At 37.3% G+C, this 20,906-nt stretch overlaps 1 protein-coding gene across 5 annotated transcripts in view; it reads left to right on the top strand.

Moving 5' to 3' along the window:
* Nucleotides 1–2,123: 2,123 nt before the first annotated feature.
* Nucleotides 2,124–20,906, top strand: part of LSAMP (limbic system associated membrane protein) — a 611,154-nt gene continuing 592,371 nt past the window's right edge. For 4 of the 5 annotated variants that reach the window (XM_053918397.1, XM_045186054.2, XM_071220629.1 and 1 more), the window contains exon 1: nucleotides 2,170–2,744. In XM_053918397.1, the coding sequence (XP_053774372.1) occupies nucleotides 2,590–2,744 (155 nt within the window). In that variant the 5' untranslated portion in view covers nucleotides 2,170–2,589. Of the gene's footprint in view, nucleotides 2,745–20,906 lie in introns of all 5 variants that reach the window. The other variant, XM_024578048.3, reaches the window with a different exon arrangement.

Raw genomic sequence — 20,906 nt, 5'->3', positions numbered from 1 at the left:
CCAGACATTGGAGAAACACCACCCACCCAAAGAAGATATTAAATCTAAGCCTTTGTCTAAGCCAATCTTTCATCTCTAAAAGCTCAGAAGAAACCTGCAGGGGATTTCCAAGCCTGTTGGCAGCAGTGGGTGGGGGTGGGTGCTCTTTTCCTGCAATCTTGGCAGAGAGTTGTATAATTTGCATCTCCACTTGGCACTCAAGCTAATTGTCCCACTGATATTGGGAACCACAAAATTTTGGGCTTTTTAGCTCAACTAACCACTTAACCATTTTTTTCTGTGGCAAAATGGGTTCCAAGTTTTAACCATCTGAGTTACAAATTAGTGGTGGAACATCTTTGGCATATTATCTGGGACTGCTTATCAGCCCCAACTTAGAATAGCTTGATTTGTATAAATGTAATGTATACTACAAAGAAAAAATAACTCCACCAGTGTTGAATTTTTGACAGTTCTGTTTCTAATCCCTCAAATTCTTAAAAATATATAGGACTTCCTTTTTTTCTCTCATAATCTAAAAGATTGTATCTATCTTTTAAATTGATAAAATGCAGTGATAAATTCTTTGAATATGCTGGGGAGACAGGGCAGGTGTCAGCATAATAAGTGCCTCCATATGGCTAGTATTCTGTTGGGTTTGAGAAGGATTCCTAAACATATTTCTCCCCCCCCCCATATATCCTTGGCTAATCATTTGAACAAGAGTGGTGGCATAATACATTTGTATATATATGTGTGCATTCTTGTATTTACTTATATGTAATTGACTATTTAGGGAAAGATGTATAAAAGAACCAGAAGTATTTGTTGCTTCCAAAGAGGAGAAATGGGTTGCCTAAAACAGGAATAGAAGAGATAACTACAATGCACTCTGCAGAATTCTGTACCACTTCATACTTGTACCATGTGAATGTCTTAACTACCCAAATAAATAAAATTTAAAGATAAAACCAGAAGTTCTTGTCGGGTTACTCCCATTTTGTATCCTCAGCATCAGTCCTGAGGGAGATATTTAATAAATAGTTTGAGACTCTCACATGACTAAAAGGGTTAGCCCCCTTATGACCCTTATCACTAGGCTCAACTCTTTCAATAGAACGAATAACAGAAAATACTAAACTGTCATTTGCTGAAGTGCTCTGTGCAGCCTTAATGTCACCCTGTAAATGACAAGCTTTCTGATACAAGTCTCCTTCCTTGCATATGAACATTTTGAGAAGAGGTGCCAGTAGAAACTTGGGTAGCATGCATGGCATTTAAACAATAATCCTTAATACCATTCCTCACGTGTGGGACTGAGTGAGGATTTCCTAAAGAGTGAGGTTGATTTAGGGATCAGGGATCAGCAGCTGAGGCCGGCACTTGGAAAACACAAACCAAGCATTCACACCCCAGACCACTCAATACCAGCATTGTCTCCAATCCATCTTTCATAAGGGGGCTCCAAGAGGGGGAGGGAATGAGGGAAGAAGAGAAAATAAACGTTTCTAATCCTGTATGAGAAAGTGTAGGAGAGGAGAAAGAAGGAACAAGATATGAGCATGAAAAGTCGGTTGCCATGAATATTTAGTTTTAAAATCAACTTTGGCTTTTAATCTTAGCCTCCACTGTCAAGTTTATTGTTTTACATTCCTCATGCCATCTTTCAGCACAGGTCCCCCTCCACCCTGCAAGCTTTCGTGCACTTCTCTCTTTCACTCCTTTCCTCTATCGAGGTTTGCCTTCTCTTCTTCCCATCTCCCTTTCCTTCTGTTCTCACCTCTCCCCTCTCCTTTCCTGGATTCTCGCTCCCGTTCTTTTATAGCTCGAGTCTCTCTCCTCTCCTTTCTCTTGCACTGTATCTCCAAGCTCCATTCACTCTTCTTAAGGAAATCAGCCAGGCCTCAGATGGAGCTGTTGTCCTGACAACCTAAAGGTGCATCGGCCTTTCATTGAGCCTGGCTGCTGCTGAAGGGGGCAGTTGTGCAAAGTAGGGGCCACGCCAAGGGGTGGGCGGAGGGAATGACGTGGAGGGGCTGCTGAAATCGGTGGGGGCAGGGGAGGTGCTGAGCAGAGAGAGGGAGGGACTGGAGAGAGGGACTGGAGAGAGAAACAGGAGAGGGGGAGGGGGAGACAGACTCTGGGCTGCTGCCGCTGCTGTGTGGGTTTCTTTACACTCCCTCGCTGCCTGCCCGCCTGGGAAAGTGGGTTACAGAGGGAAGGAGCTCAACTCAGACACTGGCAAAGGAGCATCCAGCCACTGATAGACCAGAGAACAGCTCCCTTTTGCAGTCTTCTCTTCATCTTTTCCAGGGGGGGGTTATATTTGTACTCTCTTTCTCTCTCTCCTTTTAAAAATTTTGTTCCTTTGACTTTTACCACAAACCACCCTTGCTGGGGTTTTATGAGTGCTTTGTTAAGTCTTAGAGGGAAAAGAGGCTGCGTGAGGGAGAGGGAAAGAGAGGCAAAGTGGAAAGGACCACAAACTGCCCGAGCTGGTCTGTCTTTGCTGTTGATGAAAGCCCTCTGTTTGTAAGCCCCCCTTGGCTGAGCAGCGAGCACACGCACACCTTTCCAGAGTACACCAACCCGCACCGCGGCGTGGCCACCATGGTCGGCAGAGTTCAGCCAGATCGGAAACAGTTGCCGCTGGTCCTACTGAGACTGCTCTGCCTTCTCCCCACAGGACTGCCTGTTCGCAGCGTGGATTTTAATCGAGGCACGGACAACATCACCGTGAGGCAGGGGGACACGGCCATCCTCAGGTAGGGCTTTCGGGCAACTTTTCTACTGTGTGTGTGTGTGTGTGTGTGTGTGATCTCCTTAAACTCCAGCATTTCATGCTGCAAGCGTGTGTATGTTTGTGTGTATATGTCTGTGTGTATATCTTTTATTGACTGGCTGAGGTATCTGCCAACAAATGTCAAGGGAATTCTGGTCCCTGTCAAGGACCGGCAGGGTTGGTTAAATTTTGTGTGGTTCTGAGGACCTTCTTTCTCTTACCAGGAAAGCCTAACTTGCTCTCTGCTATTAGTGACTTTTGGGTAGCATTTCTTGCTTTTGTAATTGAAGATGCTTTGCACTTGAGTTTTGTTTGCAGTTCCTTAATTAAAAAAGAACGGTTGTTGAATTACGGCTCTCAGAGTGGTACACAGTGCTGCATTCTCCATTGTGTGTGTGTGTGTGTGTGTGTGTGTGTGTGAGAGAGAGAGAGAGAGAGAGAGAGAGAGAATATGCAACTCAAGGCTCTCCTCTGCCCCAGCAGTAGTCCTATAGGAGACTTGCTGGAAGAATCTTCTAATTGACATCAAGGCAATAAGTCAATCTTAGAACTTTGGTTGATAACTGAGGCTTTTTTGGAATGTGTATATAAGTCAACAAAAGAATGAAGAGAAAAACAAGAAGTAAAAAAAGAACTTGCCAAATTGCTGGTATTTAAGAATAGGAGTGTTAAGCGCAGAGGCTTAGGGAAGAATTAACCTGGCATAAAATGGATATTTCAAATTGATTACTGACCACAAAGTCTTATCTCTGTGCAGCTCTGCCAAACTCTGAGATATAATTTGAGATTGAAATTTGGAAAGGAAAAGTGCTAAGTCCTTGGTAGTTTTACCCTTGGAAGGGACAGTGAACTGCAGAAACTCAGATGGAACCTAACCATAATTCTATTTCTAAAAAGCTCCAAGCTTCTTTTCCTGTGTTTCTCTTCTTTCTAACCCTCCTACACCTACTGCACATACCCCTTGTCCTTTTCTCTAGCTTTCCTTGAATTTCTATCAGATTCTAACAAAAACTAAAACAGGAGAAGAATAAGAAAGAATGAAAGAAAATGTTCTCCTTGGAGAGCATTTAAAATCTCATTTCATCCAAATAAAATGGCCCAGTGTCAGTTTGTCTATCTAGCTAATATTGCTTGTTACGGCAATAAAAAAACAGTGTACAATAGAAAATAAACCTCTAATCTGTGTGCAAGAAGCTGATAGTGCATAAACCCTGGGGCATCAGGGAGCAGTTCTGTAGCAGAGCTGCCTAGAGCAGCAAAGTTTTCTTTCCTTTTCTCAGAAATAAATTTGGTTGGCTGTCACAGTGTCCTGCTTTGGGATCTCTAGCCTTGTTAGAGAGGAGTGTGTGTGTGTGTGTGTTGTGCATACTGTGTGGTGTGTGTATGTGTGCTGCTGCAGATTGTAAAAGCTAAGAAAATCCTGACGTGTAAGTACTCCTTTCTTCATTTCCTGAGCATTGGATGATTATGAATCCCAAAGATCCTACTATCCAAAGCAGATTTTCCCTTCTAGCTCTCTAGCCTTGTAAACCTGCATGTATGATTTATCCACATGGAGTAATAAGATTTATGAAGTAATTTATCCATTTGCAGAGGGATTTGGGCATGATGCAGATAATGTTTTTGCAAACATATAAGCATGTTGTCTCCCCTGCTAGCATTCATATTTCCTAACATCATTAACCCTTTACCAATAAAGCAGCCTATGAGAATTTATACTACCCCTCAAAATATTTTTCACTGATTATAAGATTGAATATGGGAGAAGTGAATAGTCTGGATGTCTAAGTTTTTATTTAAATGTCCATGAACTTTGTAAGGCCTTTCTACATCAGCAACACCTATATCCTAAGCCATAGCTAGCAAAGATTTAGATACACATCTAAATGTTAATTCAGAAGAAAAAAGGTATTCTTATACTTGCATATACTATATGCATAGAAGTCTATGTCTGTGAGAGATAGTGTCACTACATAAATATCTATGTATAATATAGATGTTGTTTCTGGGTGTCTACAGCTCAAAAGAAATGGAGATCTTTAGCAACATACTTCAGTAGACATTACAGTGTAAAATGGGCACAGTGATAAAAGAGGAAAAAATATAGAAGCAGTTATTCCCTGGGACATGGAAGACAGACTAATAGAGCATGCAAAGAAGGCACCTGTGAGAGTCCATTGCTTCCCCAGACCTCCCACCTAATGTGCCCTCGTTTTTATTTCCCTTGCCTTGGACAAGGCTTTATTTCTAGGTTGGTGGAGCTTGATCAGAAGTAACTATAGAGAGAGTTTCCTTTGTTTTCTTAGCTGACCTTCTTCTCAATCTCTTTGACTGAATCCAGTAAACTTTGTGGGTCAGTTTCCTGGTGAAGAATGGTGCTCTTGGTTTCTGCTTACAAGTCCAGCCTGAGAAAGGCTTGCTTCTACTTTAATTGTGACATTTTACTGAGAGCATGAGCTTCCAGGGGAGGAGAGGAAGGAGAACTTGATTCATTGGAAGCCACAGTAGATGTTTGGCACTGTGAAACTGAAGTGACAAGGGGAAAAAAATCCTCCCTCAGTGAGTCTGTGGCCCTGAATAATCTGAAATGGCAACAGGAGACAAGGGTGGTTTGTAATTCTGGTGGTGCAATGACAGAACTTTGGCTGACTGTCCTCAAAACACTTAGCTCTCCTGCCTTACTTTGCTGAAAAAAGTGTTTCTTTTGCACATTGATACTCATTTGTGTATAACTGTGACTTTTGATGTACATATGCATCTTGCCAGGAAGGCACATGCTGGTGTTGGGGTCTTGTTCTGAAATTTCCATCTTTGGTAGGGGGAGATATGGAATGAAGGTGACAAAACTATATGGAAAGGAAGATACTCTCGTGTATGTAAACCTAACCCAGTTGTTTCCCAGAAAAGATTGTAGATCTTTATGAAGTCCTTTATGAGATTATTTAAGAGCTGAAGGAAACCACAATATCATCTTCCTTCTCAAAGGAAACGAATCAAAGTGTGGTCCTCAGACCAGTGGTGGCAGCAGCAGCAGCACCTGGAGATACTTCCTAGATCTACTGAACCAGAACTAGTGTTTGTATTTGTAGGAACAGTGATGTATGTGATACACTTATTCACAGGATTTTTTCTGAACAAAGCCCACCTGCCCCACTGCCACCCCCACAAGTGCAGAAGTTCATCAATGACAGGATGAGTTCTGCCACTGATCTTTCCAGCCCTCTGCCTTCACACACAGGCCCCCATCGAGATTTACCTCCCGGTCAATCTTGGCAGGTTGAAACCATGTAGCTTTCTTGATAAGTCAAGGGAAAGTGGATATAGATAATGTCACAATCCAACCTTTAAAATGCAATTTTTAACTGTCCCACTGAGTATATTTTCAGTATCACAGCATATGTCTCTAAAAGTAATTATAAAATACATGATCTCAAGGTATCTGTTCATAAGGTAACTTTGTAAAAATTACAAATATGTATATATCTGTATATACAGCAAAAGTAGATCTGTGATAAGATGAAGGAATGGTTCATTATTGTGACTTTAAATATTTTAAATTTGAGGTATTGAAATTTTATTTATTTTACAATTCTCACTCAATGTTAGTGGAATATTATAATACTTTTTATGGATAACATTTTCCCACTTAATGTACCTGTAATAAACTTAGTATCTAAGTTTAAGAAAGTTAAATTTTTAAGTTTTCAAAAATTTACATCTTTTTTTCCCTGTGTGTTTCTGCACTAAGGGACAAAAGGAGAATGAACACAAAAGATGTGATTAATTGACTGTAAAATGTAAAAATTGTGGAAAACCATGGTTTTCCACAATTTTTTTCAAGGGAAAGAAATGGTTTCCCTTTTATAAAGCATCTGGAATGCCTACATCCACTAAGAAAATGTCAACACTCAAACAAGCTCCTGATGCAATATGTGGTTTTCTACCACTTATAATTCACTGTTTGGAAACAAACTTTGTGGTCATGGGTCTATAGGATGAGCTTATAACAATTATAAGTTTGTTTGTTTTATTTTTTGCTGTAACTGAATCACCAAAGCTAATAAAAATTTATTGGTTATCACTGATGCTTCAGAATCATTCGTTGTCTATCAAATCCTTTACTAAATATATTTGGTACATAAAGGAGTCTGGCATACTACTGTGTATTCTGTAGGAATGTGGCTTATTATATACTTGTTTTTAAAGGATGTTTACATCCCTGTGAATCATATCGTCTATTGTCATTTATCACCCGAGGAAGACAGCAAGCAAGTCTCATGTGACAAATGCACATTGTTATATTGTGTGTTTCTTTAAGTACAAAACACCGAAGTATATACACACACACTTACACATACACATACACTCCCCACACATTCAGGTGATTTTTCTGTTCTATGTAATTTGAGTTTGAATGAATTATTTGTAGAATTGTGTTGCAAACAACCAAAAGTGACTCACTCATCCACAAAATCAGTTGGTGAGGTTTAAACATTTGTGTTTCTTGAGGCTGGTTCCACATAATAGCGAACTTGGGCAAAAATGATTAATGCATTTTGCTTTGGTCTCTGAGAGCTCCACTTACAAATGTCTGTGACTCACCGGAGAAGAGGGTGCCCAACTGTGTCCTCCTGGCTGTCACTGTCATTCCCTGAGCCTTAGAGAGACCTTCCCTTCAGGGCATTACTTAGGGCTTACTGTCATTTGCCCTATTCTTATCTGAATGTGTGGCCTGTTAATTTGTAAGACTCAGAAGATGTGGGTTCTAATTTTGGATCTATCCTTGCATACAACATGACTTTGAGCAAATCTCTTAAATGTTTTGAGCTTTAGTTTCATTTGTAAAATGCTGAAACTATTTTAGTTACTCCACAGGGTTGTTTAAGGAAGCTTATAAGAGGTAAAGTAGGAAAGTTTGTTGAATTGTAAACTGCTACATAAGCATAAAGTATTAGTGGTTTTCCAGTCGTATGCAGCCAGTCATTCAGAGTATAGGTAGACTTTTTTTTAAATCAGTGTTTCTCAGTCTTGAAGGTGTGTCAAATTTACATGGAGTGCTTGTTAAAATACAAGTTACTTGGCCCCTACCTTCACAGTTTCTGATTCAGTAGGTCTCTGGTAGGGTCTGAGATTTGCATTTCTAAGTAGTTATCAGATGATGCTGATGCTGCAGGATTGGGCCATACTTGGAGAACCTCTGACCCCTGCTACTGTTAGTGTGTTTTGCAGATGGGCATCTTTAAGTATCTTATAGTCGCTTATTAAAATCCAAAATCTTGAGGTCTATCCAATACCTAATAAATCAGAATCTACATTTAACAATATCCTCAAATGAATCATAAGCACATTAAAGGCAGAGGACTGCTTTAGACAATTTACAACCATGGCTACACATTACAATCAAATGGGGACCTTAAAAATATTAAAGCCACACATTCTATACTCTCAGAAAATTCTGGTTTAATTAGTTTTAGGGAAGGGCCCAGGCATAGGTATTTTTTAAATGATTCTGATATGTACATATTGTTGAAGACCCCTGCTTTACTGGTAGAGGAATCTCTTTTAAAAACCATTTTTGGGGGGCAACATTTACACCCATGCAGTAAAAAATTGGAGTCATGTTGTATGGCTTGGTAAATATGTCAGCAGCAAAGATGTAAAAATTCAGTTGGGAGAGAGAAAAGAGATTGTCACAGATTCTTTTCTTTACCATATGATCTCCTAACTACAGTGTCATGGAAAATGGAGTGACTTTATTTTAGTATGAACCAATTTACATAGTATGTATTGAAATAACATTAGGCTTGATTTTAAGTTGATTGTCCTGTGTTCTGCCTTTCATTTATATTAGGTAAGACACAAAACATTGCTGGTTTTCAGTGCTATCTCTAAGATAGAAAAGAGACAATATTTAGGTAAGAAAACTATCTTCAGTGTGAACTTATACAAACAGGATTAATTGTGTGCACTTCTATTTTCATATACACAAGTATATGATTTATAAGATAATAGTTACATGTTTATAGAATTCATTTCAACTTTTCATTGGTGATCAGTCTTTAGCTGAAACTTATAGACAAGTATTTGTGCCATAAGTAAAGACTTCCATCAACAATACAGTACATTCAGAATGCTCAACAAATACACAGAAGACCAAGATCTAAATGGATGGAATAGTGTTATCTATTAAATGAAGATGACTGACAATTACTTGGTCTACTACAGAAGCTATTTTTATGATTTATTGAGATACTATGGTTTGCAAGTGTTTTGTAAACTGTGAAATGGTATAAAATATAAGCTCTTAATGAGATTATTGTCATTATATTCACAGTAGGAAATAACTTTTAGAAAATTAGAAAATTTAATAAAATTAGCCTTTAATTTTTATTTCTTTGGTCAAGGGTGAGCATTTGCTCTAAGACATTTGTATCATTTTATTTCAAGTTCTTCAGAGCGCATGCATCTCAGGATATAGTTGAACTTTAAAAAAAAATCAGGAATACAGGGCAAGTGAACACATTTTTGGTAGTCAACTGTAATTAAAACATAATTTCAGTTAATGAGTTATTAACCTTCAGATACAAAAAACGTGCTTTAGATTTTGTTAATTACACTAGGATAAACTTGTAGAAATTTATAGTAAGGAAAGGCCTTGGATATTAGGCAGTGCACCATTTCATTTTAAAGTGATATAATTGAGAAGAGAAAAATGTAATTGGTTGTCCAAAGATTTTAGTGAACATTTGAGAACTACAATGTATATCTCCTAATTATCATTCAGAACTGTGGAATGATCTTCCTGGTTTCCACGTTATCCTATGATGTGCTGTTTTTAACCCAAAATGATGGTAAAAATATCTATCTCTGTCATCTCTTACTCTCCTTTCCCTTCGTACATCTTCCTATCATTCCCCTCCCATCCTCTTGCCTTCTCTCCTCTCTTTTCTTTTCCTCCCTTCTCTTTCTCTTCTATCCTCCTTTCTTTGCCTATCTCTCATTTCTCTTCCTCCCCCTTTTTCTCCCTCTGCTTTCTTCTGTCTCTCATCCCTGCAAATTGAAGCTGCACTTACCTGAGGAGGACCATCTGGCTAGTGCAAGTCAAGAAGGAGTTTTGTAGGAAATGCTTCACTTTTCACATATGCACTATCTGTATTAACCAAGTGGGTTTTCTTTCCTTCATTTGCAGTCTCCATGTTGTCCTCTCAGTCATTTTTGTATTTGTCAGAACCTATGCAATATTTTTTACAAATATATTTTCTTTTTGCTTCTGGTATTCTGCCTATTATTCAGATTTTTTAATCCGAATTCTTAGCTTTTTCCCCATCCCTCCAGTCTTTCTCTTGGATTACTAAACTTTACTAATTTGTTATTATTACTTATGACCTTCTGCCTGGTTCTGTCCATTACTTGTTTTTCTTAGAGACCCTGATCAGAGCTGCTGCAATGAGATTGCAGTTCAAGTCTCTGCTTTCAGTTGGCAGGTTATCTTTTGCACAAGCTGAAGGGTTACTTGATGTCTTATAGTCATTGTAGATTGTAGGTAAAATTCTTTGAGGAAGGTACAACTTTTTTCTAATTTGTACAAAATTTACTTTGGGCTAACAATTATCTGGTGGTGTTAAATTAAGAGGAACTGGACAGAGATCCAGACAAGTCTCCTGGGATGGTGGAGGCACTGCATGATAAGCCCTTTGGAAGATAGCTGGGGGGGGGGGGGGTGTAGGTTCAGGTGTGGCATGCAGAAAAGTTCTCATAAAGCTTTATTAGCAGGTGAGTGGTAGAGCCAAGGAGGTCCAACATGTTAAAACAAGAAAAGAGCAGAGTATGGTAAAGGAAATAACAGGGCAGCAACTCTCAGAGAGCCCAACAGGGGGGTCTATCACTTCAGGAGAGAGACTCAGCTGCAAGGCTGAGACTCAGAGAAGGAACAGAGTCCTTGGGACAAGGGCTGGCTTAAACAGGGCAGAGCCCTCAGGAATAAGGAACATACCCCAAACATATTATTAAAATAGGTATCTTGGTCAAGAATAAAGTTAAGCTTTGTATCAAAACTGTTGTAACCAAGTGTGACATGGGTATGAATCTCAGAGGACTGAGCTTCATCTTTTAAAACTCTTGCTATGTAAATTCCAGGTAATAAAACCTGGTCCAGCAAGGTGGGGGAAGATGGAGGAAAAGGTCCGAAATGAAGTCAGAATTGGCACTACTTATCTCTCCCTGCCTTAGGTAACTTTACTTAATTACATCTTCAGTCTGCTTAGAACTTCCAAAACTCTGCATAGTTAGCAAAACCATGAACCTGACTATCTCAGGCCTGTTGTTTTCTAATATCAATCTAGAAATGGGACCAGATCCTTCAAAGGTTTATCATCATCCACAACATAAAGTCAAAGCTCCTTGTATCAGCTAACTCTTCATGACCTGCTACCTCATTGCATTCATTAATTCATAACCACTTACAGTTTCTGCTCAAGAACACATGAACGTGTGTGCACAACAGTGAAGGTTCTTACCTTTGTTTGTGTTGCTTTCTCTATCTAGAGCCTCCTTTCCTGTCTCTCAACTGATCCCCACCCACCAAACAGCTTAGTTACCTCCTTGCTGTTTCTTCCAGGTGCAAATCTAGTTCTGGTGCTGTCTCATCAAGAAAAACCTTCCTGATTATCACAGATTTGGCTAAATACTTTACTTATTATTGCAGATAGTCTCTTTACATATTTACCCCCTAGTTTTATTGAGATATAACTGGCTAATAAAATTTTATAAACTTTAACTATACATACACACACTTATGTATATAGCCTGTCCAGAAGGTATCCAGTCATATAATATGAAAAATAGATACATTTATTTAAGAAGATGCAAGATACAAGAAACACTGTACACAGGACATTGATGCCCCAGTCCCCTTCAAAGTAGGCACCTTGCTATCTCACACAGTTCTCCCAGTTGCTATCACCTGCCCCGTCATAGTTTCCTGAATCTCATAGACAATCTGAAATCTCTTCCCTTTCAAAGGTGATTTTAGAGAAAACTCAGGTGAGTTTTGAGAAAAGCAAGAACTCACAGGGCACCAAATCAGAGCTGTAGGAGGGCTGAGTCACCTGGCTGATTTGATGTTTTGCCAAAAAACTCTGTCACCAGTTGCCTATAGCTGTGGCCTTCTGAATCATTTGAATGATTTCTGTGGAGGAATGTTCAAACTTAATGCAAAATTGGATGCAGATTTGTTGCTGTATTCGCTCAGTCATTTTGAATGCAATGGCCTCACTGTACACATGATCATTCAATGGCATCTACTGCCCCCACTGACTAGTACAGTGAAGTTGTCATTGTTCACTCATGTATATTCTAATCTACTCTCCTTGGCTGCCAGGTTACATCAACATGGTACAAACTGTTCTCATTATATTAACAATGGCTGGAGTTTTTCTGGGCAGATCTCATATAATGAAAAGATTGCTACAATCAAGTTAATTAACACATTCATCACCTCAGATAGCAACCTTTTTTATATGTGGTAGAACAGCCAAAATTCACTTTCCTAGCAAACTCAAGTATTCAACACATCATTATTAATTATAGTCAACCATGCTGTACATTATATCTCCAGAATTATTCATCTTATGACTAAAAGTTTGTATACTTTGACCAACATCTTCTCACTTTCACCACCCTTCAGAACCTGCAAACCACCATCCTACTCTCTGTTTCTATGACTTCAACTTTTTTCAGATTCCACATATAAGTGAGTTTGTGCCGTATGTATCTTTCCCTGTTTAGCTTTTTTTTTCTACGTAGTGTAATGCCTTCCATATTCATCTGCATTTTTGCAAATGACAGTATTTCTTTATTTTTTAAAAGATTTTATTTATTTTTAGAGAAATGGGAAGGGAGGGAGAAAGAAGGAGAGAAACATCAATGTGTGGTTGCCTCTTGCATGCCCCCTACTTGGGGACCTGGCCCACAACCCAGGCATCTGCCCTGACTTGGAATAGAACTGGTAACCCTTTAGTTCACAGGCCTGCACTCAATCCACTGAGCTCCACCAGCCAGGGCTCCTTATTATTTTTTTATTCAAGAATATGTTTATTTTTTATTGTCTGTTCTAGTACTGTTGTCCCAATATTTTTTCACTTTTCCCCTCTCCACTCAGCCCACCCATCCTTCCCTCAGTCAGTTCTCACTCTGTTGTCTATGTCCATGGATCATTCATGTTCTTTTCCTTATTTTTTTATATCTGAGTAATATTCCATTGTGTGTTTCTGTGCAGATAGATAGACAAAAATAGAGCTCAAATTTTCTTTATCCATTTATCCATCAGTGAATACTTGGGTTTTCATATCTTGGCTATTGTGAATAATGTTACAATGAACAGGAAGTACAGCTATCTCTTTGTGATATGGATTTTGTTTCTCTCAGATACATACCCTGAAATGGGAGTGCTGAATCATATCTATACCTCAATTTAGCATTTACTGCACTTTTAAAATTTTATATTCACTCTTGTCTTGCCTTAAATATATTATCATCTCTTCAAAGGCAAGCATATCATCTACTTTACATTTTCATCCCAGAATGTAGCTTAGTTCCTATAGGTGCTCAGATATATATTTGCTCACTGAATTGAACAGAGAGAGTTAGTCACACTGTAAATCAAGCAGGCCAGAAATTGGCTTATAAAAGAGGAAACAAATTGGAAGGAAATAAGGATGAAGCAAAATATGTTAGTGGTGAAATCAATCATCACTGGAGTAATTGTGGTTGTGTGGTTGAAAAAGGGGTGAATCATAAAATCATGGATTCTTTTCTGACCACTGGTGGCAGAGGGTTTTGGCTAGACCCACTTTCAACATTTTCATTTCAGCTACTCTTTTCAAACACAGATCTCTAGAGAATGAGAAAGGCAAATGGGGGAATTTTAGGAGGATGGGAAAGTTTTGGTCACAGGTGCCCAAACAAAACGTGCTCCATTCTCTAACAGATTAGTTTTTAACACAACTAGGAGTCACTCAGTGCACCTGAAGAGAGGCTGGTCCAGTGTCTGTGAAGACCTCAGCATCCCAGTTAGGTGTAAGAGGATAACACCTTTTAGGAGCTAGAGAAGCTTTCTCCCTCTAGTGGTAGCTAAGACATTTTCAAGGACTAAGGGATTTGGGAGTTCTGTAAAGTGTCGGTATTGTTGTACAATGGGTATATTCACATAATCTGTTCTACTTTCTTGTGAAATAAGGCAAGGTGCAGCAGATTACTCTGACTCATTTTACTCAAAACAACTCTTTGTACTGACCAATGATGCTCACCTGGGTTTTGTAGTGGAGAGCTCATGACCCACTCCTAGAGAAATTCAGACTTGAATGTACAGTGGACTTTGTACAAATCCCAAGTCCCCTTCTGTACGTCTTGCCATAATGCACAGGGCATTGTTTATGAGATCAGAGAAAAATCCTGTAACTGAAGAAGAAAGCAACTCAACTTTTCACACAGTCATGCATTACTACTTATTCCATTGTGATTTTTTGATGATGCATTTCCATATAGAAGTTCCACTTTGAAGTTATCGACAGTTAACAGTATCCTTTGTAAAGCTGTGCTTTAGTCATGCTACTATTTGCCACACTCCTAGGGACAAAAGATAAATATGAAAGTGATGCAGTTTAACACTAAGTCATATATAGCCTACATGTGAAATGTTTACAGGTGAAAGCATTGAGAAAATTAATTGGTTTCCTGATTTCTAATTTTTGTGCTGCTTCTGTTACACCTCATTCTAGCACATCTATATCAAGCCTGTTTATTTTATGGTGTTTGAGTCACATATAGTCGTGAAATTTCAGCTGATCTTCATTTGAGATAACCAAAGTTTGTTCTAATCTTATGCATGTTCATAATGTAATTGTATGAGCATATCTTAAGGTCAGCATTTTATATTGCTGAATCATTAACTTGCCAGTTGAATATATTTTTGAGTCTATGACCTCTATTCTATCATTTGAGACTCTAATATGATGAACTAATATCATCACCATGACAAGAACATCCCTAAAGTCTCTGTGGTATCACTAGATTAGATCAACTTCAAGATTGAACACCAAGGAATTTAGGTGTTGTTTCCACCAAAATTAACTGTATTAAAGCTGGGAATTACCTTCCACTGTTCTAACTCCAAGATGGGTTAAATTCTTACCTATCTCCTAAGCAAAGAGATGGTGGTCTGATGACGTGACATATTTTTGTATGTTGTTGAGTACATCAGAAGAAATGCATGATGTTATAAGTGGGGTGATGATAAGCTCTAATAAAAAATAAACCCCTACATTAACTTACTAGGATCATTATATAGGAAACTTAAAAATATTTTTTGCATTGATGCCTTGAACTTTGTATAACAATAAACGGAACTCAAAATCCAGTTATTCACAAAATAAAATTATCTATTTATATAGAATATGCTATGATATATAAATAATTTATGTCATTAATATACTTAATTTATATTATGTAGATATGTTTGAACACAAGGTTTTAACTTTAATTTCTCCTACGAATATTTATAATTATATTTCAAAGTGAAAGCATATATATCTTTTTATTTTTTTAAAGATTTTATTTATTTTTTGGAGAGAGGGGAAAGGAGGGAGAAAGAGAGGGAGAAAAACACTGATGTGTGAAATATCCATTGACTGCCTCTCACACACCCCAAACCGAGGACTTGGCCCACAACCGAGGCATGTGCCCAGACTGGGAATCAAACCAGTCACGTTTTGGTTCGTGGGCTAGCATTCAACCTACTGAACCACACCAGCCAGGGCTATGTGCTTTTTATGTGTACATGAAGATTACATACATGAAATATGAATGGTAATATAATTGTGAACTTGGGTACCAGCATACTTTATGGGGCCCTAATTAATTTGATGCATCAATTGTGGAGAAGTTTATTGCAGAAAACCAAATTTTCCATCTATCAAGATTGTGAACAGATACAATATGTAAGAAGCATCATACAATGGCTTTCTTAATTTGTTTTAATTAATGTTTTATTTAATCATTATGCAGGTTAAAATAATTTTGTAAGACAGTTCAGATGATGTTTCTTGTTTCCAATACATTTTGGTTATCATATAACCCCTAAAGAACAAAATAAAATAACTTTTTTTAAATTTGTATTTTAGGATAGACACTAATGCTGTCTTAGCTAAATAGGAAATCACTTTTTTTAAAAAAAAAAAGTAGAGTAAATAGTTTGTTTTTGTGACCTCGATTCTAACCTGAATTTCTATTTTTTTTCATTCTAAGTTATAATATCTAGTAATTGTTAACAGGAATGTTTAATCAGGATGAGAGACTGGCCACTGAAAGAGAAGAATATGAATTTTAATTCAATTTCAATTTGTTTATCAAATAAATGATCATAATTATGCCTTTATACCTTTTTTAATACTCAAGACCTAAGTCATGTGAAGAAACAGGTTCAGCTATTATATTCATATCCATTATCCACAAGGTACTAAAATAACTTGATAGTGTGGTCATAGAAGTACTGTTGCTAACATATGATATCCTGTAGAAAACAGAAGGCATTTCACAATATTGGTGGCATACAATATTCTCCTAGTTGTAAATAAAATGTGGAAACTAGTGTTAAGTTGACAACAATGACAAATGCCTAAGTACTAGAACATTTTGAAAAGTAAGCAGTGATCACTAGAAGACAACATGGTTTCTCTGGGAACAAATTATAACATGGTAAATAGATTTCTTCAAAACAACTAACATTTCAGACCTGTAGATCAGGGAAATATCATTTACTCTGAGTATCTGTAGTTTGACAAGTTTCTCCCGATATACTTATGAACAGATTTTGGGGTTAAAATGGGCTAGATTTTGTTCTTTAGCTGAATGGATAATTATGCCAAAGAAATGCTGATTGATAGTGGTGAAATATCCTCTTAGTAGGTGGTTGGCCATATTCAATATTTGGATAAAAACACAGGAAGCAAATTTTTACCATGTGCATGACACAAATAAATAAGGATTCTATTGGTTCACAGAATTATAAGGTAAAAATAGATGCAATCTACAGGACAAATTGTAACTTTATACAAAGAAGAATGTTATTCATATTTCATAAGTATGTGTGTTTATACCACAACTCATTAAAAGGAGGGAAGAAAAAAGAAAGCAAGAAAAAACAAAATAAAGCAAAAAGTATGGGTGGTTTATAATTTAAATAGAACATAATTTAAATAAGTGAATCAGATTGAATTATTTTGAAAACGAGCATTCAAATGGATTTATGGCATAATGGAAATAACACAGCTTCTGAGCCAGGAGTCACAGTTCCAAGTATCACCTCTGCCAATTACCAGCTTTGTGAAAATGGGCAAATCACTCATCCCTGCTGGGCCTCAGTCCTTTATTTACAAAATGAGTATGATAATAATAATATTTATCCTCTCACCTCAGAAGGTTAGAGTAAAATAAGGATATATATGTATATATAACTTATTATATATAGTATATAGTTATATATATACATATATATGCACGTGTATGTATGTGTGTGTGTATGTGTATAATAAGTGCCATTTGTTATTCTGCCAGGTGGAGCAGGTTTCCTTGCAAAGAAGTAAATTTTTAGTAATGTTAGTATTTAAGGAGAGGCTAGGTAACAACTATTAGGAAATATTATTTTTAGAAACAATCTTTATTTAGCAGAAGGTTGAAATAATTTCTCATATCTCTGCTACTACCAATAATCCATTAGTCTGTGATATTATGCTTTTCCACTGTAGTTGATTTTTTGTGTATATTTTTAATATTTTTGCTGGCATCCCATTATGACTTTGCTTATGAAGAGTACCACTCAGGAATACGTTACCTAACTATTTTTTCAGTGGGTGTTAATATTCATACCTCTTCTACTTTTCTTCCCACTGGAGAATTTGCAAACTTGTCTAGAGAGAGGGGCAGTGATTTTTAAAATGGTCTGTGTAGGCCTTTCATCTTTCTGTGTAGAATAATATCAAGACAAATTTGGTCCTAGAAGAACACTTTTATATTTTCCATTCTCACAGAAATAGATTACGTTGATCAGATTAAATGGTGATCTCATCTCTTATATCTTCCAACTACTTCTATTACTTCAGCATACATATTAATATAATTTTGTCTGAAGCCCACCTTGTGGCTCTACATCGTATTGATCTTCATCTCTTAACTGAACATCTTGTTGCCATCTGACTTTGAAAATTATGAAAACAAGATTTCGTGTGTCAAAACTTAACTATTCACCCTACCTTATCCTCTTTGTCAACATGGCTCAAATTGTTACCTCCCTTACTGTCTAAAAGAATGAAATATGATGTCACCTCCAAATTCATGCTTCCTGTTGTCTTCTTTCCTACTCTGAGGCCCTAGATATCCTTGGCCTTAAACCTCTCTGGTCCTGGCTCCCTCTGAGCCCTGACAGGACTCAGTCACCTCCCCAGCTGTTTGATGTAAGAACCTTCCCTCTGCTTACTCCTATAGATCCATTGTAGATGAAATACAATACAATGGGAATGGTTAGCTTGGGACCATGGACTTGACTTTGCTTGTGGGTAAATCTGTATTCCTAAATTGAGGAGTGCTTTGCTTATGTCACTCACTTACTTTTTACATTAAGAGCCTTCTCCAGAAATACTGAAGCAAAAGAATTTGAATGTCTGATTCAAATTCTTTTTTCTCTTCCTACAGTTCAGGTAACCTCTGCTGCCACTAAATATGAGGTCAGCCAACAAATGGCATCTCTCAGTATACCTTGGTAAACCACATTTCTACCTCCTGCTGAAACCAATCTCTTTCACCAAATTCAGCATTTTTGCTTTCTTATTTTTGTATTCATCTTTACTTACTTTATCTTTTTTTGTGAAATGACTTTACCTAAAAGTTCAAAGTGTTAAAATGTATAAAGAGCACAATTATCAGAGTATTAAATCAGTCTTTTTCCTGTTGAGCTGACAGGTACTTAGCCAATTTCCTCATCATTGCCTGAGCAGTATTTATAGTGAAAGAAGCATCGATGCACAGCTTTGTCTGTGGAACCAGGTGACTTAAATACATAATGTGGCATTTGGGGTAATAGTTTTGAGAGAGCTCAAAAAGATCAAACAAACAAAAGTGGGTATTTAAAGGGAAGGGAGAAGAGAAAAGATAGAGACAGATTATGAGCAAGCAGATTAGGAAAGTATCGGATGTCAGGATTTGAGTAAAACACAGATAGCTCCAGTCCAAAGAGGGCTATCTATGTTTGAAGCTGAAAATATTCCCCAAAATGCCACAGTTCCCCAGTGGAAATCTGTGGATGCTAAAATTAAAATGGAGTGTGTTAAAAGATAATGACATGGGATCCTAAGAATTATCTAACAAAGTCCTAAATATGTCAGTTAATTCCTTGTGGATAAAGTCTCAGTTTTCTTCGATCTTAGTCCCAAGAGAAAAGGTTTAGGCAATCAGTTGCCAAGACTTTGTCTCTTGGGTAGCTACAAAATTGTTGCAAAGATATCAAACCGCCATGCATACTTTAAGCATTATGTAGACATTATGTATCTGAAACATAAATGAATTACTCTTTTTCAAATATGTGTATAATAATGGAAAATACATCATTTTATTACTCTATTTCAAACATGACAAATAAATATATCATTTGTTTCTGAATTTATAATCCTTTTTAAATGTTATTCACCCCCCCTTTTTTATTTACTGGAGATTTCCTGAGTTATGAAGGGGTTAGAAAATTTGAAGATAAAAGGATTCTCTCATTTAGAAAATTTGTGACCATTCTACACCAAGTAAGAACATAGGTAGGAAATGAAGATGAGAAGGACAACAGGGTGATAGAGAGAGAGAGAGCCCTAAGTAAGGTAGACTATGGTTGGAAATACATATGTGAGAAAGGATACAAATGCAAAAGGACATATGGAATAAAATAGATTTTCTTTTTTTAAATTTTGGAGCTTTTATTTTATTCTATCTTATTTTTAATTATATTTTATTGATTATGTTATTACAGTTGTCTCAAAGTAGTTTGCCTACTTTGCCCCCTCTCCACCAAGCACCCCCAACTCTCTCAGGCAATCCCCATACCATTGCTCATGTCCATGGGTCATGTGTATAAGTTCTTTGGCTACTACCTTTCCTATACTGTACTGCACATCCTCATGGCTATTCTGTAACTACCTATTTGCACTTCTTAATCCCCTCACCTCTTCACCCATTACCCTACGCCCTCCTCCATCTGGCAACCATCAAAACACTCTCTGTATCTATGATTCTGTCTCTGTTCATCTTGTTTGCTTAGTTTGTTTTTTAGTTTCAATTGTTGATAGATATGAATTTTTCCTATTTTATTGCTCATATTTTTTATCTTCTTTTTCTTAAATAAGTCCCTTTAACATTTCATATAATAATAGTTTGGTGATAATGAACTCCTTTAGTTTTTTCTTGTCTGGGAAGTTCTTTATCTGCTCCTCGACTCTAGATGATAGCTTTGCTGGGTAGAGTAATCTTGGCTGTAGGTCCCAGCTTTTCATGGCTTTGAATATTTCTTGCTAATCCTTTCTAGACTGAAATGTTTCTTTTGAGAAAACAGCTGACAGTCTTATGGGACCTTCCCTACAGGTAACTAACTTCTTTTCTCTTACTGCTTTTAAGATTCTCTCTTTATCTTTAACCTTTGGCATTTTCATTATGATGTGTCTTAGAGTGGGCCTCTTTGCATCCATTTTGTTTGGGACTCTGCGTTTCCAGGACTTTCATGTCTATTTCCTTCACCAAATTAGGGAAGTTTTCTTTCACTATTTTTTTTTTCAAATGGATTTCCAATTTCTTGCACTTTCTCTTCTCCTTTTAGCACCCCTGTTATGCAAATGTTGGACCTCTTGAAGTTGTCCCAGAGGCTGTTTATACCATCCTAATTTTCTTAGAGGTTCTTTCTTATTCTTGTTCTGATTAGTTTTCTTTTTCTTCCTAATGTTCCAAATCATTGATTTGTTTCTCAGATTTTTCCACTCTACTGTTGTTTTCCTGTTTGTTTTTTATTTCAATAGGTGTATCCTTCATTTCTGACTGAATCTTTTTTCTGCTGCTGAGGTCC

The sequence above is a fragment of the Desmodus rotundus genome, chromosome 2, assembly GCF_022682495.2.
Source record: "Desmodus rotundus isolate HL8 chromosome 2, HLdesRot8A.1, whole genome shotgun sequence".
Lineage (NCBI taxonomy): Eukaryota > Metazoa > Chordata > Mammalia > Chiroptera > Phyllostomidae > Desmodus > Desmodus rotundus.
Note: the sequence above shows the minus strand (reverse complement) of the source record. Positions and strands in the feature narration are given on the sequence as shown.